This window comes from Papio anubis, chromosome 10 (assembly GCF_008728515.1).
Source record: "Papio anubis isolate 15944 chromosome 10, Panubis1.0, whole genome shotgun sequence".
Classification (NCBI taxonomy): domain Eukaryota; kingdom Metazoa; phylum Chordata; class Mammalia; order Primates; family Cercopithecidae; genus Papio; species Papio anubis.
Window position 1 is genome coordinate 10,837,252 of NC_044985.1, and position 25,800 is coordinate 10,863,051.

At 40.1% G+C, this 25,800-nt stretch overlaps 1 protein-coding gene across 5 annotated transcripts in view; it reads right to left on the reverse strand.

The window, feature by feature from the left end:
- CFAP221 (cilia and flagella associated protein 221) overlaps positions 1-25,800 on the reverse strand; it is a 118,247-nt gene that overhangs the window by 71,924 nt on the left and 20,523 nt on the right. For all 5 annotated transcript variants that reach the window (XM_003909214.4, XM_017947937.2, XM_017947936.3 and 2 more), the window contains 4 exons: positions 25,290-25,376; positions 25,042-25,140; positions 22,939-23,039; positions 781-884 (listed from right to left, as the gene is read on the reverse strand). In XM_003909214.4, coding sequence (XP_003909263.2) covers positions 781-884; positions 22,939-23,039; positions 25,042-25,140; positions 25,290-25,376 — 391 coding nt within the window. The remainder of the gene's footprint in view (positions 1-780; positions 885-22,938; positions 23,040-25,041; positions 25,141-25,289; positions 25,377-25,800) is intronic.

Below are 25,800 nucleotides of genomic sequence, written 5' to 3' on the forward strand. Positions count from 1 at the left end.
CAGCCTAGCGATCTATGTCCTCTGGGGCATGCAAAAACATACTGTCCACACCACAGATGAGACAAATTCATCAGACCCTTCACTAAGATTCTAAAAGCTCTGGAAGAAAGAAGATTCCTATTTTATCTGATATTGAATTATAAGGTGGATACCAAACCAAGGATGCACCAGGAGCCAAACTTAGAATGGAAATGGATCAATTTCCAATTTTAAGTTTCGATCTTGGAAGAAACTTACCTGAACATTATTAAAAATTATCTGCATGATACAAATGATCCCAAAGTGTCATTTTTCTGACGTGTCCAATTCCATTTTACATCATGTCAGTTATGCGTAAAATTCATTACTGTTATGTGTTTGAAAATGTAACTTTTGAGTGCAGCTTATTCTTGTTTTTAGAACTTGACACCTACTTTTCAAATCCTCTCTTTGACCTGAGAACTCAAAAGAAATTGGAAACTTGAAATTTTTTTTTTTTTTTTTGAGATGGAGTCTCGCTCTGTTGCCCAGGCTGGAGTGCAGTGGCGTGATCTCCGCTCACTGCAAGCTCTGCCTCCTGGGTTCACACCATTCTCCTGCCTCAGCCTCCAGAGCAGCTGGGACTACAGGCGCCTGCCACCACACCCGGCTAATTTTTTGTATTTTTAGTAGAGACGGGGTTTCACTGTGCTAGCCAGGATGGTCTCGATCTCCTGATCTCGTGATCCGCCCGCCTCGGCCTCCCAAAGTGCTGGGATTACAGGCATGAGCCAGGAAACCTGAAATCTTCACACTCCTTACCTGATGTTGGCTCAATAGCAAAGGCTTGATGAGACTGAATCAAAGTGATATAGAACTCAAAATCTACAGGGCAGCTGCACTGCAAAGGAATAACATAACTTTTGCTGCAAAACAAAAAAGAAAATAAAAATATTATTTTTCTGTATTGCTGGTTCTTTTGGTAGCAAGGAATGGAGACTTAAGTTGTATAATAAACGATGATGACTGCCAATGCTGATCTGGCACTTCCTGTGTGCCAGGAGTAATCCCATGCATTTTCCATGTAGTAACTATTTTAATCCTATGAGATGGTGCCGTGATTATCTCCACTTACAGAAGAGGAAACTGAGGCACAAGAGAGGGTAAGTGTTCCACACGAGGTGATGTATTTAGTTAGTGGCAGAACCGGATTTTACACAGTCGATTGTGCTGGGTGTCCATACTCCTCACACCACTGTCCTTGCTACCCCTCGAGTACTGTTAGGTTTATCTTCAGAGGTGCAGTGATAGGAAAAGGCAGTCTCTACCACACAGCTCGGCCTCACCGAACCAAGGAAAGGCCAAACAGATGGGCTTATAGAAAGCCTGGGAGACCCCTGGCCTTTCACAGAGCCTGGATGGGACAGCATGGAAGAAATCACACCTTGGGCTGTGCTTGATTGAAATAGGCTAGGTACTCTTTATTTGGTCAGAAGTCCAGCAACCATTAGAGAACGTGGAGGAGGTCTATGTACTCAGAAATGGTCTGTCACCCCAAGACAAGGCAGACTTCTAAGCTAGCTTGAAGCTGTTGCTTACAGCACCCCAGGAGCTGTGGCAGCGGTAGCATTTCTTGGAGTGCCCCATGCTTCCCATAAAGTCCTGTCCTTCCATCAGGGCAATCCAAGTCAGTCACAGTTGACTGCCTGGGGGAGCAGAGTCTCTCCACGGTAATTCTACGTCCTATGCAGCGCTGGGGGCAGGTTATCGGGTCCCCTTGCAGCAGTAGGAAGTCAAGTGCCTCCTTTCAAGTGACCCATCCACTCCCTGCATTCCTGATCTGTTTGCACCCCCTCCCTTCTCCTTCAGCCACTGGCTAGCTTCATCTTTGACTCTGTACATCTCTTCTTTACCCCACGCCTTCTGAGCCCTCACCCCATCACAGCCCTCCTGCCTCGAGGCTGACCCTGCCTCTTATCCTTTTAGCTTCTGGCCTCCCTGCCAACTGCCCATCCCCTCTCATTTTCCAGTTCATACTCCCAGGAGAACACAGTTGTAATCTGGTCTGAGCAGAGCTGCCAGGCCAGCTGGGCTCTACTTTCTGGGCAGGACCCATCCGAACCCATCTGTCTGTGGACGTCTCCAATAATGACAGGCTTCCCTGCCTGCCCAGAGTCTGTCTTCCCTGGAGATTCAGAGTCCTGTGAAGGCAGAGACCAAGTCCATTTGGGTCTCCAGTGTATCCCAGAGTGTCGCATGGACCAAAGGCTCAACCAATATTTGTTGGTGTGAAGCAAAATAACCCTTTTTTTCAGTAGCAATTTTGGGGATATGATATAACTCACATGTGGCTTTTAAAATTATGCCCAAAACATTTTTATTTGGCTTTAAAATTCACTATCTTTAAAAAATCTGTGAAATATTTCAAATATAAAGAAAAAATGTAAAGAACAATAAAATAACAACCCCTTTATCACTACTGAGCTCTAACAAATCTTTTGCTCTGGGCATATCAGCATTATGTTTTTAAAGAAATAAAACATTACAAAAGAGTTGAAGCTCCCTGTAGCTCCTTCCCCAATTCTCTCTCTTCCTCCCTTCTTTAAGATAGTCAGTTTTATCAGTCTTTATTTTGGAGAAAATTAAAATCTGTTCCAAACTATGAACATGGCATGTCTCTAATTTATTCAGGTTTAATTTTATGTCCTCAATCAAATTTTATAAGTGACCCCTACCCTGTATTCACTGTTCTACCATTCTCATGCATTCTAGTAATTACTACTTACATATGTATGCATACAATATGTGGTATGCATAAAATATATAGTATATTGTTTGTTTTTAACAAGATTGCTCTGAAACTTGTTACTTTTGCTCAACACTATGATTTTGAGACTTATCCATGGAAATATGTAAAGGTCTGTTCATTCATTTTAACTAGTGAAGAGTATTCCATTATATAATCATACCACACTTTATTCAGCCACTCTCCTGTTGATGGGCATTTAGGCTGTCTGCATTTTTTCACTATTGCAGTGTGGCAGTGAAGATCCTACCGCATGACTCCACGTGCACCTGCAGTAGAGCTACTTTAGGAATAACCCCAAACGGGATTTCTCGTTAGTAGCAAAAATATTAAATTCACTAGATATGACTAAAATATTTTTCAAAGCCCTTTACCAATTTACACTTTTACTAGCAGAATAGGAGAGTTTCTGTTGCTTACCAACATTTAGGATTCTCAGGCATTTTAACGTCTGTCAACCTGTTGGAGGTGAAATGGCATCTCATTTCACTTTCATTCTCATTCTTTTGAGGTTAAGTTTCTGTTCCTGTTTATTCATTTGGGTTCCCTCTCCTGTGAATTGCCTGTGCATATCCTTTGCCCATTTCTTTATTCAGTTGTTTTGTTCTCTTATTCATTTGTAAATTCTTTTTTTTTTTTTTTTTTGAGACAGAGTCTCACTTTGTCACCCAGTCTGGAGTGCAGTGGCATAATCATAGCTCACTGCAGCCTTGATGTTCTGGGCTCAAGTGATCCTCCCACCTCAGTCTCCTGAGTAGCTGGGACCACAGGTGTGCACCACCATGCCTAACTAGTTTTTAAATTTTTTGTAGAAATGAGTTCCCACTATGTTCCCAGGCTTGTCTCAAACTCCTGGACTCAAGTGATCCTCTTGCCTTGGCCTCCCAAAATGCTAGGATTACATGCATGAGCCACCATGCCTGGCCTCATTTGTAAATTCTAATATTAATTTAGTTAATTATATGCATTACAAGTATCTTTTCCAAACCATAGTTTATTTTTTGATTTATTTGTGGTGTTTTTTTGTTGGACATAAAGTTTTAATTTTAAGGTAGTCAGTTTTATCAATCATTGTTTTGGAGAAAATTGAAATCCGTTCTAAACTATAAACACGGTATGTCTCTAATTTATTAAGGTTTAATTTTATGTCCTCAGTCAAATTTTATAAGTGTCTCCATAGTAAGCTTACACATTTTGGTTAAGTTTTTCCCTAGGTGTTTTGGTATGTTTGGGTTGCTATCACAGAATAACATAGACTGGGTGGCTTATGAACAACAGAAATTTATTCCTCACGGTTCTGGAGGCCGGGAAGTCTAAGATCAAGGTGCTGGCAGATTTAGTGTCTGGTGCAGACCCACTTCCTGGTTCATAGATGACCATCTTTTCACTGTGTCTTTGCATAATGGAAGGGGTTATGGAGCTCTCCAGATCTCTTTTATAAGGACACTAATCCTGTTCATGAGGGCTTTGCCCTCATGGCTTCATCACCTCCCAAAGGCCCCACTTCCTAATATATCACCTTGGGGGTTAGATTTAAACACATGCATTTTGAGGGGGCAACAAACATTCAGACCATAGCACCAGGTATCTTATAGCTTCTGTGACATAGTGAATGGAATGTTTGTCTTTTATAATTCATTAGTACTAGTGTATTGCAATGCTACTTTTGGATTTTGATCTAAAACCCTGCTAAAGTCCTTTATGGGTTGTAAAAGTTTATATGTAGATTTCTTCAGATTTTCTATGTAGAAAATTATACAGTCTACGCCAGGCACAGTGGCTTGCACCTATAATCCCAGTGTAAGTCATAAAATCTAAAAAAAAAAAAAAAGAGAGAGAGAGACTCTTTCCTATTTACTTTTCCAACTCTTATAACTCATATATCTTTTCCTGATCATTGCATTGATGACTTCTAGTATAATACTGAATTGAAGTGAAGAGCATCTTTTTCTTATTTTGACTTTATTGGAAATACTTTAATTTTTACCACTAAGAATGATGTTTCTAGAAAGTTTGTGACAGCCTTTATCAGGTCAAGGAAATTTTCTTCTATCTATTTCTAAGCTTTTTTTCCACTTAATCATGAAGGAGTTTTCTTTTTGTTAAAATTTGCTTGGTATACATACTTCTTCCATTCCTTCATTTTCAAACTTCCTGAAAAGTTTTATTTTAGGTGTGTCTCCAGAAAGTAGGATATAGCTGGATTAAAAAATGTTTAGCAGGTGGGATAATCTTTTCCTTTTAATAGGTGAATTTAATCTGTTTTCATTTGTTACAATTAATAATAGATATATTTGAACTTATTTCTACCACCTTGTTTTGTGTTTTCTAAAAAACATCTTTGCTTCATTTTTGTTCTTTTGCCTCTTGCTGGACTGATTGCTTTTATATTTCTACTTTTTTTCCTCCTATGACTTGGCAGCTATAGATTGCATTTCTATGATTTTAATTATTACTCTAAATTTTTAAAAGATATATCTTATTGACAGCTGGGTGCTGTGGCTCATGCCTGTAATCCAAGCACTTTGGGAGGCTGAGGCGGGCAGACCACTTGAACTCAGGACTTCAAGACCAGCTTGGGCAATGTAGCAAAACCCCATCTCTACAAAAAATACAAAAATTAGCTGGGTGCAGGTGCATGTACCTGTAGTCCCAGCTGCTTGGGAGGCTGAGATGGGCAAATGGCTGGAGCCTGGAAAGCAGAGGTTCCAGTGAGCCGAGATCACATCACTGCACTCCAGCCTGGGTGACAGAGCACAGGCCCTGTCAAAAAAAAAAAAAAAAAAAAAAATTTCTTACTTCTTGAAAATTCCCAACAAAGTCTACACATATCTAGTATTTCTATCCTCCCAGATACAGTGTGGTCAGCCCTACCTGCCTATTGAAGACTCTTTCTTACCCCTCCATCTTGTATATGCTATGTTGAGTTGTAGCTTTAGCTTAAACAACAAAAAATACTGACTTTTAAAAATGGTTACTTAATTAAGTTTACCAACATATGTAATTAATTTTGGTGTTTGCCATTCTCTTTCGATTCCCATGGCTACTTTCTGAATATGTTTTTCTTCTTGCTGGCATATGCCTTTTAAATTTTCTTTTAGTGAGGATTGTGTGTGGGAAATTCTTATGTAAAGAACCTTATTTTTTATTTTCTTCCTTGGGAAAAATTTCAGGTTGACTGTTTATTTTCCCTTGGCATTTTGAAAATATTTATTCCACATCTTTCTTTAATTGTTTTTTGCTGATGAAGAACTGTTGTCATTTTTTGGTAGATTATCACTCTTTTCTCTCTGGCAGCTTTTTAAAGTTTCTCTTTTTTTCTTATTTATTTATTTATTTATAGAGATGGGATCTCACTTTGTTGCCCAGGTTGGTCTCAAACTCCTGGGTTCAAGTGATTCTCCTGCCTTGGCCTCCCAGAGTGCTGGAATTACAGGCAAGATTTCTCTTTATTCTTGATGCTCTGCAGCTTGACTCTTATGTGTCTAGGTAGAAATTTATCTTTATCCTGCTAGATATTAATATTTGAATGCACTGATCAAATCTTCACAGTTATCTTGAATTCTGAAAAGCTTGGTATTATTCTGTACCATTCCCTCCACTCTCACCTGACAGAACTCTAATTTACTAGACATATATATCTTGGAGCTTTTCAGTCTAGCTTCCATACGCACTAATTTCCCTTCATGTAAAATGTAATCTCTATATACTCTATTCTGGGTGAATTCCTGTATTATTACTATCTTCCAATCTATTAGTCTTTTCTTCAACTGTGTCCAGTGTAGAGTTTATTCAATTTATTGAGATTTAAGTTTTCAGTGTCTATATTTTGAATTTTTAAGATTTCTAATTGGTTGTTTTTATCTATTTGATCTTTAAGAAAATGTCCACTTATTTTTGTTTCATAATTTCTTGATATTTTAAAGTGGAAGTTTGTCTCAGTCATCTCCTTGAGAATCCTAAGTATATCTATTTTAAAGTTTTATTAAACTGTTTTTAATAATTCATTTCATTCAATTATATTCTGATGGTTGGGTTTTGGCTTTCTTAGCACAAGATTTATTCATGTGTTTTGGAATTTGGATTTGCAGGCTCACTTTGAGTAAAAGGATTTAATCTATATTCAATTTTATAACTGTGTATTGGGGCTCCTGCCAGCCAGCTATTTTAGTGCTACAGTGAACTCAGTCACTGGGCCAGCAGGTAACGTGGCTCACCTCTGCACCACAAGCTGGTTAGTACTGTCGTTTACACTTTCCTCTGTCCACAACCAGGGACAAGGCCCCAGGTCCAGGCAACAGGTCAGCAGAAGGTTTCCAGCTTCCTTTCACGGGGAGTGCAAAGGTGGGGCAGCTCACCTCTTCTCCTGGCTGCAGGCCAGGTGCGGATCCCCTGAATCAGTGAGACACTTGCGGTCTCCTTTACCCCACGGAGTGGTCTCCAACACTGCCTGACTGCTTCAAAACCTGGAGCCTGCAAGCCTGTGGCTCCACCCTGCAACCCACTCGGCATTTCTACGCTGTTCCTGCTCTGTGGAGTTGTTCAGCTTGTTTCTGAGCCTGAGTGTGCCTTTCTGGAGGTCTCTTTTTATATTTTGTTTGTCACTAACTAGTAATTTCGCACAAAAAAGGTTCATTGCAGTGTGAGCACCCTGCTTCATCCTGACCAGATGTCTCTAAATGTGCTTTTGAGAGATCTACAGTCTGAATGCAGAGTTCCTAATGTCAGGCAGTGCCCTGTTTCTAATTAATTTGCACTGGTATTTGTTTTTAAACCATTGTTCCTTAGCGATGACGTCTCTTTGAGAGGAGCATAGCTGTACTGTGAGCACACAAGATCCCCGACAGGGTACAGGCCTGCATCGGACTTTATATACTCATGTTCAGGGCCCTAGGTTTCTGACAAAAATTCTGAATAAGGGTCACCGTACAGGGTATGGTCTTCAGTCAACAGTAAAATGAAAACTTCATAGGATTTTCTACCAAACTCACAAATCTTATCTTAAATCAGGCTCTGTTAGAGATATGCAGTCAATCTTCACTCTCTGAGATGTTTCCTAATTCTGAAAAACAGAATATATGAAGGTAAGGCAATTCATCCTAATAGGTGCTCAGGTCCCACTGAGTGTCAGCTACTCTACCAGCGCTGGGTAGATAACACTAACATTACAAGTTAGTTATACATGTGTGTGAGGTATTTATGCCCCTCAGAACCTAAGTAGGCCTTGGGGAATGTGCAATGTGAAGTGTTAAACTGTCCAAATAAGGTCTTTGAAGATGAGGCCAGTGGACTCACATAGCCACACAGGCTGTGCTGCCCTAGGTCAGTAACCCAGGGGTGTGCTCAAGGCTGTCCCAGCAAAGCAAAGTCTGACACTCACGGCTCCTCTGCTAAAAGCTGCATGTTTGCATTTTCCTGAATTGAAACAAACAAAAACTCCTGGGGCTTTTCCCATTTATCACATATACTCAATCTTCAATTAATTTCACAGCTCTGATAAATCCCATAGAAAAGGTGTCAGGGTATTTGCTTAATAATAATTATTTGAAGCCAAGTTCCTGATGCATTAGCCAGTCTGGAAAAACAAACAGTTCCTTAAGGGCACAAAATTCCAAGTACCATAATTCAGAAGCAGATATAGCAGTGCAAGTACAATTTTCAGTGGAATTGCTGAACTTCTGCTTTCACTACTGCCATGCATATTATGCATGTCAAATTAGTTTGCATGGCCACCATAATCATAAATCAAAGACAGTTCAGATGAATTTGAGTCAAAAGGAATTTTGGCTAATATGAAATTTATTTAGAAGTTTTTCATATTTAAAGAGACAGAATCCTATTCTGGGTGGAATTTTGTATTTTAAACTAAATTCTCATTGTTAAATACCATTAATCTGATATATAATGAAGAAACATAAATACATATATATATATGTCATGCCTGTTATTTCTCAGAGGTAAATAGGATACTGAATTAGAGTTCTTCTGTAACTTATAGGAATCAGGCAACTAAAATATTAAGGCAAGCAGATGTTAGTGCTTTTGGAAGTAACTACAACTTTTATCCCTGTTACCTTATTATTTAAACATTTTATCAATTATGCTAAGGCTATACATAAAAATATATTAAATACTTTAAAATAATTATCCCCTATTTGAATAAAATTGAACTCAAACCTTTTAAATAGTAGACTTTTATATTACCATCATGTGGAAATTGTATGCCTAGTAGAAGAGAGCACAAATTTGCCTTACAGAAAGTAAATATAATAAAATGACTTAACAGAAATTCAAATTTCTTTCTTGTCCTTTCTCTAGAACAAGTGATCTTGAACTTACTTTAACATAAAATCAAACATACTCTCTAATTTAAAATATACTCTCTAACTAAAAAATCCCAATATCTAGAGAGGAGAGTGAACACTTTACCATAATAGGATTTGGCTTCTTTTCTGGAAAAAGAAGGTTAACTGACAACAAGCATGACAAATGCTAACTTTTTCCACTTAGAGATGGACTCTATATGTTCTTCCTTGATTCTGGGCTCTAGGACTACTTAACTAATAGAATGCAGTGGAAATCATGCTGTACCTGTTTCTTAAGGCTAAGGCCTAAGCAACTGGTATCTTCCATTTCTCTTGAGATGGTCATTCTAGAGCCTTGTCACCATGTTGTAAGGAAGCCCACATAGCCTGTGGAGAGACCTACCAGGACAGAACCAGACTCCCAGCCCTCAGGCCATCTGAGTTCCCAGACAGTAGCCAGTATTTGAGTGGGGCATCTTGAGAGTGGGTCTTTCAGCTCCCAGCTGACCAGCCCTAGCTGACTGTGCATGGAGCAGAGAGGAGCACTCCCCATTAGGCCACGCCCAAGTTGTAGATCCATGAGCAAAATAAATGACTGTTGTTATAATATATTAAGCGACTACCTTCAGGGTGGTTTTTATACAGAAGAAGGAAACCAGAGAACATTCTCTTTCCTGCTTCATTTGCTCTTCAGCGAATGATTATCTTACCCCATTTCTGGATGCAATCTTAATTTGGCAATTTTAAAGTCTTTGTTTTGGTACTCTCTCTTAATATGTACCAGCTGTTGCGCTTATATGTTATCTAACTCTCTTAACAACCCTTTGAGGTAAGTACTATTATTATCCTCATTTTAGAGATGCATAAACTGATCTATAGAGAGGTCCAAGGTCACATGGTTAATAAATGGTGAAGTGGAGTTTTCAAGCCAGGTCTCTAGAACCTAAGCTCTTACCTGCTGTACTATAGCCCCTCTCATAGGTCTCTAATATTACAGAAAAGCTCCTGGCATTGCATTGTTTGCATTGCAGTCCCCTTCCCTCCTGCTGCTCTCTTTGAAACTGATCCCTCTGTGCCTTGTTTGTTAAGCTTTTTAGAGGGCATTTCCTCTAATAAGCAACCATCAAAAAAGGACTATAACATCCCGCTATGGACTGTTTGTGTCTCCTCAGAATTCACATGGGGAAGCCCCAATTCCCATGATGGAGGTGGGGACTTAGGAAGGTGATTTGGTTCAGATGAGGTCATGAGGGTGGCGCCCCGATGGGATTAGTGTCCTTTTAGGAAGAGGAAGGGACTGGAGCCCCTCCCCACCACCCCGTGTGAGGAAAGCCGGAAGAGGGGCCCCACCAGAGCTCGGCCATGCTGGTCCCTGATCTCACAATTCTCAGTCTAGATATGTGAGAAATGTCTGTGCTTTAAGCCTCCCAGTCTATGGGAATTTGCTATAGCAGCTGGAGCTGAGGCAAATGCCAAGATCTTTTATAAAATGTTACCAACTTTCTCTCAAGGACCGGCATACACATAGAGAGAAGGAAGAAAGTCAGGGAACTTGCCAGTTAAGCTTCAGATATAAATTGTTATATTCAGAATGTGATCAACAAAAACTGAAGGAAATAAGGCACAATATTAGCTGTCTGATTAAACCCTAATCCCCAAAGAAACAGGCAACAATTTGAAGAGCTATAAAGAGCTGAGGGTAAAATAGGTTTCAAAATAGGTTCAATAATGCTCTTTATCTAAGATAATTTATGTTCTTCTGAACTTTCCTGTGTTGCTTATCTTATTTTCAAAGACACAATCAATCTCACGGGGATTGGGGCCTCAGACCAGAAGTATGGTAGACCCATAAACTTTAATGATATAGTCAAATAAAGATAAACACAAATTTACATAAAGAAACGTTCACGTAACAGGCATTTACTAATTTTTTCCACCTAGAGAATTAAATAACACCCTCATTTTAGATTAAGCTTAGACCAATATTAGAGATAAAGGGAATCAAATGGCAAGCTAATGCAGGAACAGAAAATCAAATACCGCATGTTCTCACTTATAAGTGAGAGCTGAATGATGAGAACACATGGACACATAGAGGTAAACACCACACACTGGGCCTACTGGAGTGTGGAAGGTGAGAGGAGGGAGAGGGGCAGAAAAAATAACTACTGGGTATAAGGTACTAGGCACAGTACCTGGGTAATGAAATGATCTATACAATAAACCCCTGTGAAATGGGTTTACCTATGTAACAAATATGTGCATGTATCCCCGAACCTAAAATAAAAGTTGAAGAAAAAGAAATGAAGTTAAAATTCCCAAATAAAACTTTAGTTTAAGGTTAAAAAAAAAAAATAGTAAGTGGAATGAAAGAGTCAAGGGGGCTTGATGGTTTCTCTCCTGGCCTGACCTTTGACTTCCTAGCCCTTAGTTCAGTTCCCTCTTCAACCTGACTTAGTCCCACCTAGTGGTAAAGCTGCTCCCACCCCTCCACCTTCACCTCTGTCCCAGCAGTTTAAGAAAAGGAAGAATTCTGAAGACACTAGGGAACAACCTGAATTAAATAAGGCCACCTCTTCATACTTGGCAAAGGAAGTGAAGGCATTTCTCTGGAAGCTGGACAGGAACTGAATTCAGAACAAGTTAGAAGTGACCAGATGACATGATATCTGTCATCTGTAGAGATCATAGGTACACTATTCATACTTCCAAAACACAGGTTTTTAAAATGATTGTGGTAAAATGTACATAATATAAAATGTACTATTTTAACCATTTTAAGTGTACCATTCAGTGGCATTAAGTACAACCATGCTATTGTGAAACTATTACCACCGTCTGCCCTCAAAACTTTTTCATCTTGCAAAACTGAAATGCTATATTCATTAAACACCAACTCCCTATTCTGCTTCCCCACAGCCCCGGGCAACCACCATTTTATTTTCTGTCTCTATGAATTTGATTATTCTAAGTACTTCATATGAGTGAAATCGTACAGTATAAAATGCCTATTAAAAAATTAAATATAATTAACACATTTGACAATAGTTCTTTACACCTCACCAGAGTTGCAGATAACATGGAGGAAGGTGGGGTGAGGAAGGAGATTCAGGAGGGTCCACTGGAGGTGGGAGCAGGGCCTGTGGCTGGGGCCCGAGGACAGGGCGAGCTGGCAGAAGGAATGAAAGCCATGGTCGAGGGGAGGGAGGCAGCGAAGGTGGACGTGAAGGGATATGAAAAGCATCCTGCAGACTAATTTCTTTTTTTGTTGAGAAAACTATAGCATTTACTGGGGAAAGATAAGAGGGCACACTAAAAACTGCTGCTAGTCTTTTCTCTTAGAGTAGGCAGCAGAAGAAACCACACACTAACTATCTTCAAACCACACTTCCTCAGAGCTAAATGACCCGTAATAGCATGTGGCCTGAAACAGCCAGCAGGATCCCCAGCTGCCAGTTTGCTGGTCCCAATACCTTACCCACCAGCAGTAATTAAAACAAGAAGCTCACTTGGTGCTGGAGTAAGATATCCATTTTTTAAAAATAAAGCAACTTAAATTCAAATACTTGTGGTTTTGAAATTGTAGTATATAAGAATCTGGGGGAGAAATTTGGGGCAGATTTAATTTAAAAAATTATTTGAGAAATTATAGTCACAGTTCAGTGAATGAGTTGGTAGTTACTCTATTCTAAATATTTTGACAAGCATTACATAATTACATGGTAGAAACTACATTAAAAGTGCATGTATGTGAGTGTGTGTGTGTGTGCATGCATGTGTGTGCAGATACTACAAACCTGGGCTGCTGCTGCAGCAGTGACCAAAGTTGGCTACTTGTGCAGTGTTTAGGTGTCAGATTTGACAGGTGTATTAACCAGGCAAGGTGGAAGAGAACCCAGAAAGCATTCTCAATGTAGGGGTGCCTCTCCAGGGCCAAAAACCATCCACAATTGTCATCTTTGCTCCTTCCAGGAATGTACTGTGGGCAGACTCTGAAATTCCCTATGTTATATTCTCAGATATTCATGGGAATTCATCCATGAACACTTTTTCTAATAGTAGTTTACAGTTTCTTACTTCTTAGTACTGATACTAGCTTGGTAGTTTCACAGAAGCCACAATGTGTACATGCTGTTGAATGTAATGAATCATTCCAAGAATTTATACAGACTAGATAGTAAACCCTAAACAAGAAAAAGGTTCCACCTGTGACCACTGCCCCTGGTACATACAATCATCTGCTCTAGACGTTGTTCCCAAATTTGTACCACTCCACCCCTTGGCCTCACGCAAACCAAATGACCCATTTGCACAAAATCTAGGGGAGGAGAGCAGAGTATTACCACTTTCAAGGTAGGCTTTCATAAGGTCAACACTGGCTTTCTTCACCTTAGGTTTTTCAGTCTATCCCTTGCTTTCTCTAGGAACCACAATTTTGAAAAGAATAACCCAAGTCTTCCACCGAAAGTTCCCTTCGTTGACTATCTTAAGGTGGCGCCCACTTCGGCAAATGAAAGGAAGAAATATGTATGCCCTTTTATTATTGCATGACAGATCGCTATAGTTTAGAGGTTGGATGATTTTCTTTTCCTGCTAAAATTCATAAAAGAGACTGGGTCAAGATGAGTAACTAGATTGATATTAGGTCAGCAAAGGTATATTAAATTAAAGAAGTTTTACACAACAATGTATGGAAAAATTTTTCCTATAATAAACATTTAGGCTCTTTAAAAATTCTTTACTTCTTAGTGATGAGGTCTCGCTCTGTTGCCCAGGCTGGAGTGCAGTGGCACCATCAGAGCTCACTACATCCTCGAACTCCTGGGCTCAAGCAATCCTCCTGCCTCAGCCTCCTGAGTAGCTGAGACTACGGGTATACCCACCTAGGCTGTTGTTAAATGACAAGAATTGTTTTATCCAAATATCAATGTGAAATAGAAGCTCACTGTGGATTCCTCCACCCAAGTAGGAGTAAAAGTAAAGAACAACTGTGTCGCAAGCTCAAGTCACCCTGGTCAGATGCTTTCATAAAATGCTGCTGCTCCTTTCCATCAATTTCAAACTTGAGGCACATAAAATGAGTCCCTCATATGAGTAAGCAGTGTTTCCCTTGACAAGCTGAAACAAGTGAATTTTTTCTTTTCGAGTAGGAAGGGTTTCAAAAAACACTTGTGAATATCAATTTGATCGTCTTCTCCTGACATCTGCATTCTAGCATTCTAACCCAGTTACAGCTGGTTCTCAGTCCCCTCTCCTAGAGGCTCTTTACTGGCACAATTCAAGACTGGTGGTTGTCTATGTGGGGGCAAACTCTCACCATCAGTCTTCCTTCTTAGCACTAGCTTAAGAATGCACATTCCCATGTGGCCCAGATGCTTTAAGCTCCAGGGTCAGTAGGAGAATTTGGTTACACTCAAACATCATATTCTGACCTTGGTTGTTCCCACGCTTTCTAAAAGGAGCCATAAGATTCACTAAGTAAGGAAACGCATCCTTCGGTAAATTTCTGAACTTATGACGTAAAAGTTCAGGAAGCTAAAGTATCCTGGCTTTGGAATGGAGTCGCCAGGAGCCTCTTCTGTGAATGTTGTTAATCTGGCCCTGCAGGCTGCAGAGCCTCTATAGCCCTGAGATGAGTACATGGGCCACTTGCTGCGGGAGCCTATGGTGGCCTTGTCCATGGCATCATTTTACCAGATCTTCAGCCACCAGATCCACAGTGGATCCTCTCCTGGATTTGTTATCACTTCCCCAGGTGAGTTTCAGTCAGGTTTGTCTAGAGCATGCTAACCAATTGGTTAAAGTCAGCTTGGTGCAAGGAAAATGAGTTGTTGAGAGAGCAACTGGTCAACCGACTGGACCTGCTCCAAGTTTCAACTAGTTATCTGGTACCAGGAAGATGCTGTTGGGTAAACTACAGACCATGATGAATTAACATGAACCTTTTTAGAACCATGGGATTGGAAAAATATAAAATTTCTGTATCTAATATAAGCATATCCATATTTACTTATAGGAAGATTGAGATTGTATTTCATCTACAATACTCTTTAAGATATTGAGTGATTACCAATTTTAACCAGCTATAATGGTTAGGATATCTAGTTATAAAGCACAGTTTCAACCTACAGAAGGGAAGGAGAACTAAAAGCCCTCTGTACCCCACAGATGCTGTGTTTGACTTGGAAATGTTGGACAGAAACTGGAATGCAACTTTCTGTTATTTACAGAGGCTGTCAAAATACATTTTACCAGATCTTAAGCCACCAGAGTTGTTTATAGGTAGCTGGCAAGTGCCCACATGGAATTTAATCTCAGTAAGGAAAATTTACAACCATCAAATCCAGCCACTGAAAATGCGTCTGATGAATATATACCAGCCCACTTCAGGACCTTGGGGAAAATGTGCTGAGGTCTCATCCTGCCCTAAGAGAGGCTATCCCCGGACTGCAAAAGCAGCCCCAAAGTCAGGGGCAACCGCAAAGTAAGAAAGCAGAATTAGTGGTATTAAACACAAATCCTACAACCTCTGACAATTCTGCCTCAATTGATTCTATGTGAAAGGGAAAATATACCCTTCTGAATTCACCTTTTGCTGAATTTATGGTCTCCCATCAGCTTTGTGCTTTCTCATCATGTATGGTATTTCTTTTTTAGCTGTAAAAGTAGTAGTTAGGCTGGGTGTGGTGGCTCATGCCTGTAATCCCAGAACTTTGGGAGGCTGAGACAGGTGGATCTCTTGAGCTCAGGAGTTCAAGACCAGCCTGGCCAACATGGTGAAATCCTATCTCCAGCAAAAAATTCAAAGTTAGCCAGGTGTGGTGGTGCATGTCTGTGGTCCAAGCTACTCAGGAGGCTGAGGTGGGAGGATTGTTTGAGCCTGGGAGGCAGAGGTTGCAGTGAGCCGAGATCCTGACACTGCACTCTAACCTGGGTGACAGAGTCAAACTCTGTCTCAAAAAAAAAAGCTTGGAAAAAAAAGTGGTTGTTGGCCCGGCGCGGTGGCTAGCGCCTGTAATCCCAGCGCTCTAGGAGGCCGAGGTGGGTGGATCACCTGAGGTCAGGAATTCGAGACCAGCCTGACCAACATGGTGAAACCCCGTCTCTACTAAAAACACCAAAATTAGTTGAGTGTGGTGTCGCGCGCCTGTAGTCCCAGCTACTCGGGAGGCCGAGGCAAGAGAATTACTTGAACCTGGGAGACGGAGGTTGAGTGAGCCAAAATTGCACCATTGCACTCCAGCCTGGGCGAGAAGCGTGAAACTCCAGCTCAAAAAAAACAAGGGGGTGTGGTTGTTTTACTAATTTAACAGTGTAAGTGCTACTGGAACTTCATACATTGCTGGTGGGAATGTAAATGGTACAGCCACTTTGTGAAACAGTCTGGCAGTCATTCAAAATATTAAACATAGATTTACCATATGACCTAACAATCCCACCTCTAGGTGTTTACCAAGAGAAATGAAAATATGTATCCTCATAAAAACAGATACACAAATGTTCATAGCACCATTATTCATAATTGCCCCAAAGTAGAAGCAACCCATATATCTATCAACTGATGAATAGATAAATAAAAGGTGTTATATCCACTAAATGAAATGGTATTCAGCAATGAAAAAGAATGAAGTAGTGATTTGAGTTGCGTAAACTACAAGTTGATGGCCTTTGAAAACATGATTGCTAAGTGAAAGAAATCAGTCACACTAGACCACATGTTGTATGGTTCTATTTATATAAAATGTCCAGAACAGGCAAATTTATAGAGATGGAAAGTAAATTCGGGTTTTGCTGAGGCTGGAAAGTTTGAGGGTGGGATATGGGTAGTTGGTATGGGTTTTTTGGGGAGGTTATAAAAATGTTCTAAACTTGCATGTGGTGATAGTTGCATATACTAAAAAAGAGTGAATCGTACATTTTAAATTAGCAAATTTTATAATATGTGAATTTTACCTGAATAAGACTTTTTTTGGAAAGTATAAGTGTGTCTTTTTGTTCGTGCTGTGAAATCAGAAAGAGAAACACCCAGTTCTAGCTAGCTCTAGTCTTCACATGGGAGAATGGAAAAACTCAGCTCCAGCCCACTAGCCATTCTGTCTCACCTAAGCAGGTGGGGGACAACTAAGAAGTACTTGTGAAGTTCACAGTCCAGAGGCACAGGCTCACTAAAGGACTGAGCCTTAATCATAAGACTGTAGAATACCCTCCTGCTGTGACTTTACCAACACATTACAAAAGTCTGTTTACAGCAGTTTCTTTTACCCAGTACATGATGTCTGGCTATCAAGGAAAAATTACAAGACATACTAAAAGGCAAAAAACAGTTTGAAGAGACAAAGGAAGCATCAGAACCAGACATGGCAGAAATGCTAAAATTATCAGACAGGGAATTTAAAACAACTATAATTAATATGCTGAGGGCTCTATGGACAAGTAGACAGCACGCAAGAACAAATGGGAAGTGTACGCAGGGAGATGGAAATCCTGAAGAAGAACCAAAAAGAAATTCTAGTGGCCAAAAACATAATAACAGAAATGAAGAATGCCTTTGATAGACTTATCAGCAGATTGGACACAGCTAAGGAAAGAATCTCTGAGTCTGAGGATATATCAATAGAGACTTCTAAAACAGAAAAATAAAGAAGAAAAAAGACTGAAAAACAAAAACAAAAACAGGATATCCAAAACGATGGGACAACTACAAAAGGTATAATATACAGGTAATGGGAATGCCAGATGGAGAAGAAAGAAATAGAAGAAATATTTAAAATAATGACTAATAATTTCCATAAATGAATGTCAGACATCAAACCACAGAGGATGAATGCAAAAGAAAAGAAAAGAAAAGAAAAAGGCAAAGAACCCTGCACTTAGGCATATTGTCTTCAAACTACAGAGAACCAGAGAGAGAAAAAAATATTGAAAGAAGCCAGAAGGAAAAAACCTTCCCTACAGAGAAGCAAAGATAAGAACTACATCTGACTTATCCTCAGAAACCATGGAAGCAAGAAGGGGAGAGTGGAGTGAAATATTTAAAGTGTTGAGAGAAAAAAACCACCGACTCAGAATTCTGTGCCCTGTGAAATTATCCTTCAAAAGTGAAGGGAAAATAAAAACTTTCTCAGACAAAAATGACAAAGGGATTTGTTGCCAGTGGACCTGCCTTGAAAGAAATGTTAAAAGAAGTTCTTTAGAGAAAATTAATATAATATGGGTCAAAACTTGGACTTACATAAAGAAAGAAAGAACAATAATTGCAGCACTATTCACAGTAACAAAGACATGGAATCAACCCAAATGCCCATCAATGATAGGCTGGATAAAGATAATGTGGTACATATACACCATGGAATACTATGCAGCCATAAAAAGGAATGAAATAATGTCCTTTGCAGAAACACAGATGGATCTGGAAGCCATTATCCTCAGCAAACTAACACAGGAACACAAAATCAAACACCACATGTTCTCACGTATAAGTGGGAACTGAACAATGAGAACATATGGACACAGGGAGGGGAACAACACACACTGGGGCCTATCGGGAGATGGGGGGCAAGGGGAGGGAGAGCATTAGGAAAAATAGCTAATGCATGCTGGGCTTAATATCTAGGTGGTGGGTTGATAGTACAGCAAACCACCATGGCACACGTTTACCTATGTAACAAACGTGTACATCCTGCACATGTATCCCAGAACTTAAAAATAAAAATAAAGGAAGAGCATTGAAGAAGGAATAAATGAAGGCAAAATTAAAACTTTTAAAAAAAATTTTAATTGATCTAACGGCTAACAGTTTGTTCAGGATAATAGCAATAATGATTTCAATTGTGTGTTCTTATGTATATATCTTATATGTACAAATATTCATATATATGTATATATAATGTTTATGTATGCTTATATATATAAGTGAAATGAGTGACAGCAATTATACATGAAAGGAGAAGGAGAAATTAGGATTATTTTGCTATGTTAAGGTACTCAAACTATCTGTGAAGCAGTACAGTGTTATTTGAAAGTGGCTTGGATTAGTTGTAAATACATATTGCAAACTCTAGGGCAACCACTAAAAAAAGTAAACAAAGAAATATAACTGATGTGCTAAAAGAAAAGAGAAAAAATTGAATCATATAAATACACGGTTAAAACCACAGGAAGATAAATAGTGGAAGACAAAAAGAACCAAAGTACAAGGGCAACAAATACAAAACTAACAAATATGGTAGATATTAATAGAACTGTATCAATAATCACTGTGAACATCAGTAGTCTAACTGCACCAGTTAAAAGAAATCATCAGAGTAGATCACTATAGACACTTTGGAAGATAGTTTGGTAGTTTCTTTTAAAACTAAACATACTTTTACCATACAATCCAATAATCATGTTCTTTGGTATCTACCCAAAGGAACTGAAAACTTACATCCACACAAAAACCTGCACATGGACGTTTAATGCAGTTTTATTCATAATTACCAAAACTTAGATGCTGTCAAGATGCCATTCAGTAGGTGGATGAATAAATAAACTGTAGTACATCTAGACTATGGAATACTACACAGCACTGAAAAGAAATCAGCTACTAAGCCCTAGAAAGATATGGAGGAACCTTAAATGTATATTTTAAGTGAAAGCATTCAATCAGAAAAAGACTAAATACTATATGATTCCAACTATGATATTCTGAGAAACTATGGTGACGGTAAAAAAAAAAAAAAAAAGTCGTTGCCAGGGGTTGTGGGGGTTGAGGGAGGAATGAATAGGAGAAGCATGGGATTTTTAGAGCAGTGAAAATACTCTGCATGATACCACAATGGTGGACACATGCCACACATTTGTCCAGACCCATAGGCTATACAGCACCAAGAGTGAACCCTAAACTATGGACTTTGGGTGATAATGATCTGTCAATGTAGGTTCATTGATTGTAACAAATATGGCACTTGGGTGGGGGTTGTTGATAAGGAGAAGCTCTGCATGCATGGGGCAGGGAGATATGGGAAATCTCTGTACATTCATTTCAATTTTGCTTTGAATGAAACTGCTATAAGAATATAAAGTCTTCAAAAAACTCCAGGCCCTATTATGGTAAGATAAATAGTCATAAAAGTGGTTAAGATGGTAAATTTTATGCTACATATATTTTGATACAATACAATAAAAATAAAATCTAAAACTTAGAAGGAAAAAAAAAACCACCCTGCAAGCACAGTCAGAGGTCCCATCGCTGAAAGACATCATGACAAGTAGACGGTGAAGCCAAAAGAGGCACTGACCCAGGAGTTGCCTCTGAGTGGGGTGTGCGGGATGGAAAGACCAGTGAGGTAGGGCTCAGCAGCCGCCAGGTAGCTGGGACATGTGCCGAGAGGCAGCACTCAGAGGTGCACATTTCTAGGCCCATCATCCGATGACAAGCTGCCCCTGCAGACAGGAATGGAGCCACGTTGAGGGTGCTCATGTCGGTAAGGGCTGGGGGGGTGCTCATGCTAAGGCAGAGGAGGAGCAAGGCTGGACCGCAGTCGGCACAGAGTAGGATGGCTCGATGGGTCTCACAGGAAACAAAGTGCTGTGACACCAACCAAAATGAGAGTGGCAAGCTTGGAGACCACAGGCGAGATTGGCATTTAAGGTGATAACTTCTCATGCATCAGAGGCAGTGGCTAGGAGCAAGTCCACCCTTGCAGGGAGGAGTATTTTATCATTGGCAATATTAAGAATTGTCAGTGCATGGTAATATGCAAAAGCTGACTCACTTTTAGTAGACTTGATTGTTTTAAAGTTTTCTACAGATGATGATTCCTGGAACACCCCCTCTTCTTTTCTACTCCACACCCTCCTTTTGTTGGCTCATTTCTAGTCAAATTTCCAAACTCAGCTCAGACATGTTTTCCTCCTGGAAGTGCTGCCTGAGCTCCTCATCCTGCCTGCCCTCAACTCACCTCAATGAAGCCGGGTCATCCCTTCTCAGTATACACTGAATTAGGCATGGAAACTGTCTATTTAGTCATGGTACCAGGTCTTGATCATCTCTGCATCCTCAGAACCTAACACTGTGCCTGGCACATGGCGGGCATTCAATAAAGGTTTGTTAACTGACTGAATGAATGAATACTGCATAAAGAACCCACCCAAATGATACCTTCAACCCCAAGGTAGCCTAGGATTAATAGAAAACACTTTAGCTGAAAGCCTTTTCCAGTAGTCACCCCCCATCCTGTTACCACACATTTTGGACTGAATGTAGCATAGCACAGTTTGAGTAGTTAAAAGTTGATTACAAGCCATTACATGAAGGGCATGAAGTCTTGGAAGGCTATGCCTGCTGCCGGAATGTTTGGAAGAAAAGAGTAGCGTGCTTATCTTTTGAAAGATTTTTTTAAACTATCACATCATTATATACAATAACTCCGTTAAATAAACCGTTCAGCTGAAATTTTCATTCTGGTTACAAATGAAGGGTATTATACACAAAGTAGCTTGGGAACAGCCTCTAGCAAGCTTGGAAGATTTTTGGTTTAAGAACCCAAGGCTGATGTCTGCGTTATTAGGCATATTATTTTCACCAGTTTTATAAATCATTGTTCTCAACTCATAAGCCTGGCTTATGATCCAAACAAAAAGTAATTTGTGGAGGGGAAAAAAGAAGAAAAAAAAGAATTAGTGAACTACGGAGTTAGTTGTTTCCTGCCACTTCAACTTTGATAAAAATCGCTGTACTTGCCCACTCAAAGGAAATAGCTGTTCTCAAAATTCAGAGAGTGAGAGGACCCTGAAAGGAAGGATTCACCTATTTAAACTCTTGGGGTCCCTGTACAGACCTACTGAGGAGGAGTGAGCGAACACAGGAAGGGTTGGTGAGCGGGAAGGAGGAAGTACTGCGGTGGAGCTCTTGCAGAATTTTTTGGGGAAAATAAATAGAGAATGGAAGAGCATGGGGCTAAGAATGTAAAAGTCACCAAAAATGCAGAAGTCTGATAATCCTCATTGTTAGCAACAAGGTAGGAGAAACAGAAATCCTCACACACTGTTGGGATTACAGGCGTGAGCCACCAAGCCCAGCCTAGGCCATTTGATGTAAAGGACTAGAGCATCCATGGACCCTGTGCGGGGTCCTGGAACCAATCAATCCTCTATGGATATTGAAGGGCAACTATATATCAATATCTAACAGCTCAATATCCATCTAGGGACAGACAGCACTATGCCTGGTAGTAGACATTTAGTATTTACTGAAAGAACAAGACATTCCTTAAGTTATATTGGAATCATTCACCATTTTCCCAAAAAAAGGAGAGAATCTGAGCCTTGGCTTCTGTAGTGAAATTCTGTTGTCTTTGCCTTCATCTCAAAAACAGATTGGTTAATGGATGGGTATATGATCCAGGTTGGTCCGATAAGCCTCAGTCCTGGGGTTTTGCTTGAATGTCACCAACCTCTCCACCCTCTCCAATCACCCCATCCCCAGGCTAATGTCTGGAGCTCCTGGAGGCTGTCTTGCCCCCATGAAGGGGACCTGTTGAGAATGAAGTGCAAGACAGTGGAACTAAGATATGGGGAGAGTCAGGCTCCTGCAACTGGATTTAAATCCCTAGACCCAGAGGCACTTGAAGATCCACCTGGCCTGCACCTCTCCGTTAATTGACCCAGTAAATTCCCCTTCTTGCTTATGATCTTTTGACTCATGTTTGGTTTTTGTTTTTGCTTTTTTTCTTGTTTTGTTTTTTTGGCCTTTTACAATGACAAGTCCAGTCTATTTCAGGTGGAAGGATGAACTTCCATTAGGAAAAACAAAAGTCTAAGGTTTTGTATGAGTATCTCTTAGTTTTTCACATCCTATACATTTTGTTGACATTTTTGGTAACTCACCTTTCACCAAGTAGAACATTTGACAGATTTATAAATGAAGGAAAGTCCAGTGAGTTCATTACTGGATAGGCATGAATAGGAACAAGCAAAGTGTCATCTCCCTAAAATTAATCAGAAAAAGTCAAGTTTAACATTTTGAAGACTACGACTTTTAGACAAACTTGTAGATGCTTTATTTCTTATCTTATTTTCTATCATTAAAAAATATTTCCTTAAGAAACTTCAGCACTTAACTACAACATTAGAAATACTGAGTTTTCTTAGCCATAAACAAAGCGTAGAAAAGTTTAAGTACTCTTTATTGAAATGATGTTCACTATTATCCAAGGACACTAAAGATAATGACGCCTCATAGAGATATGAAGACAGTAATCCATCTGCTTCTATTTCAGAAAATTATGAAGAAACACAATCTTTAGTGGCCCAAGAAAAAGAGAACCAACACAGAGTCATCTGATCCAGACAGCACAGAATAGAAAACAATGTATTGGCAAGAGGGCAGAGAAACCTGCTTCTTGTCTCATAGGACGTTAACCTTCAGAAGGACTGTTAGCCTCTCCAGGCATAGTTTCTTTCATTGCAAAATGGAGATAATCACATCTTTCCTTAAAGGCATTTTTAAGAATTAAAGCAGGTGATGGCATTAAAAAGTCAAAAGTACTGCATAAAAGTGAGGTATTATTATTAGCATTATTTGGTAGAAACAGAAAATGTGTCCTGGCATTTTATACAATGCGTGTTCTAGGGATTCTTCTTCTGTTCAGCACAGAATATTCCATCTGAAAGCAATATTCTGGTTTTGTTTTTATTTTTTATTTTATTTTGAGATGGAGTCTCACTCTGTTGCCCAGGCTGGAGTGCAGTGGTGCGACCTCAGCTCACTGCAACTTCCACCTCCTGGGTTCAAGTGATTCTCCTGCCTCAGCCTCTGGAGTAGCTGGGACTACAGGTGTGCACCACCAGGCCTGGCTAATTTTTTGTACTTTTAGTAGAGATAGGGTTTCACCATGTTGGCCAGGCTGGTCTCGAACTCCTGACCTCCGGTGATCCACCTGTCTCAGCCTCCCAAAGTGCAGGGATTACAGGCATGAGCCACTGTGCCCGGCCATTTTTATTTTTTTTTAATTGAAACTCCAAAAAAATAAAAATGGTCTACCACATTCTTAAGGAAATGCGCTTCTTGATCTAAAATATTACTGTGGGTATGTTGGATCTAAGGTTCGTTCCCTCCCCCTGTGGAAATGCATCTCTAATATGATGATGTGAGTCAGAGACAACACTATCAACTTACAAAAGTTAACTTTGCAAATTTTTGTAACTTTTTTGGAAAGAAAAAGTGAAATGCTTTCAAGGCAAGTCACCTTATTATACAGATTGTAAGAAATAAAAGCATTGCTTAAAAAGAAAAACAGTAGAAACTCATTTGTTACTAATGTATACTCTTCTGTTTTGGTTTTGAAACATCAATAATTTAGTTAACTTAAGGGCTTCTCAAGCTGAAGACTGGGTCTGGACTATAGAGCAAAGGGAGGGGCAGAGGGGACAGTGTTAAGAGAAGGAATGACAGCAGCTCTGGCTGGAGGCCAAAGGATGAATTAGGTGACCTAGGAAAGGCTCAGAAGAACTCAAACAGCTCCCACCTCCCGGAACCACCCCCATCCCCGCACCAGGGCTGCCTCTGTGGGCAATCCCAGGCATAGGCCAGTGGCTGGCGTTTATAATCATAACTTGGATGGTTGTTAGTTTTTCAACCTAGCATTTAAGGGAGTATGTTAAAGTTATTTGAAAAGGCTTCAGCAACTGCCAGCACCACATGATAGATGAAGCTTTAGGCACAGGGCAGTGGGAAGCCTGCAGCAAACAGCATCTCCTGACTCTGTCCAGGTCCTTTGCAGCCTAATACTTTCCCATCTTGGGCCATGTCACTGGGCAACAAGCCTCGCATACCAGTCACACTGGTGACCCGGGGAACACCCGGTACTGGGCCAAGAAAGCTCTCAGTGGTCATTCCACCTCTCTTCCTGCCACCCTTGAGAATATAAGTTTTAACCCACCATCAAAAAAAAAAAAAAAAAAAAAAAAAAGCAATGTTAAGAGACCCACCTTACAGTGAATGCGGATGCAGTCATAATAGTATCGCCACTCATCTGGAGAAAACGTAACGGTGACCGTGAGGGACAAGCCAGGGACCAGGTGGTGTTCCTGGAAGACAGGTGGGCTCTTGTCGGGACAAGCCCCGGACTGCACAGACAGCAGCACCAGGGGTGACAATACACCACACACCCACCCTCCACAGGCCTGAGACGCAGACAACCACACCGTGGGAGAACAGGGAAACCAACGACACTTACCTTTCTTACATAATTGATCTCAAAGTATTTGGTTTGCGGGGGTAAAATATGAACACTTGTGTCTTCGTTGGAAACATTGACCAGATGCTGGGAGACAAAAAGAAGTATTTAGAGGAAATACATGGCTTTATTTATTTGCATATTCATCTCATTTATGTAGATTTCATCTGTTCCTGAAAGAACTTGAGGAGATATCCTGTATTTTTTAACTTTTTAAAAGATTTGAAATACATCATACACCATTTGAATAATAATGAACACAACACACACCATTTCAAGAATTATAAAACGTTCCCATTTTCCCCACTTTCCCACTTAGGAACAATACCAAAGCCTGCAGTACCCCCTCCCACCCCAGCCCGAGACTTAGCATCCTTTAGAGGCCCCTCCCCACAGTCCTGAATGTTACTGCAAGTGCTTTTTGTTGAACTCAATTTAGTCCTGTGATTCAGTGGAGCTAAGAAGTCAGGCACCAACTCCTACAGGTTCTCTAATTACATGCCACTGGTTT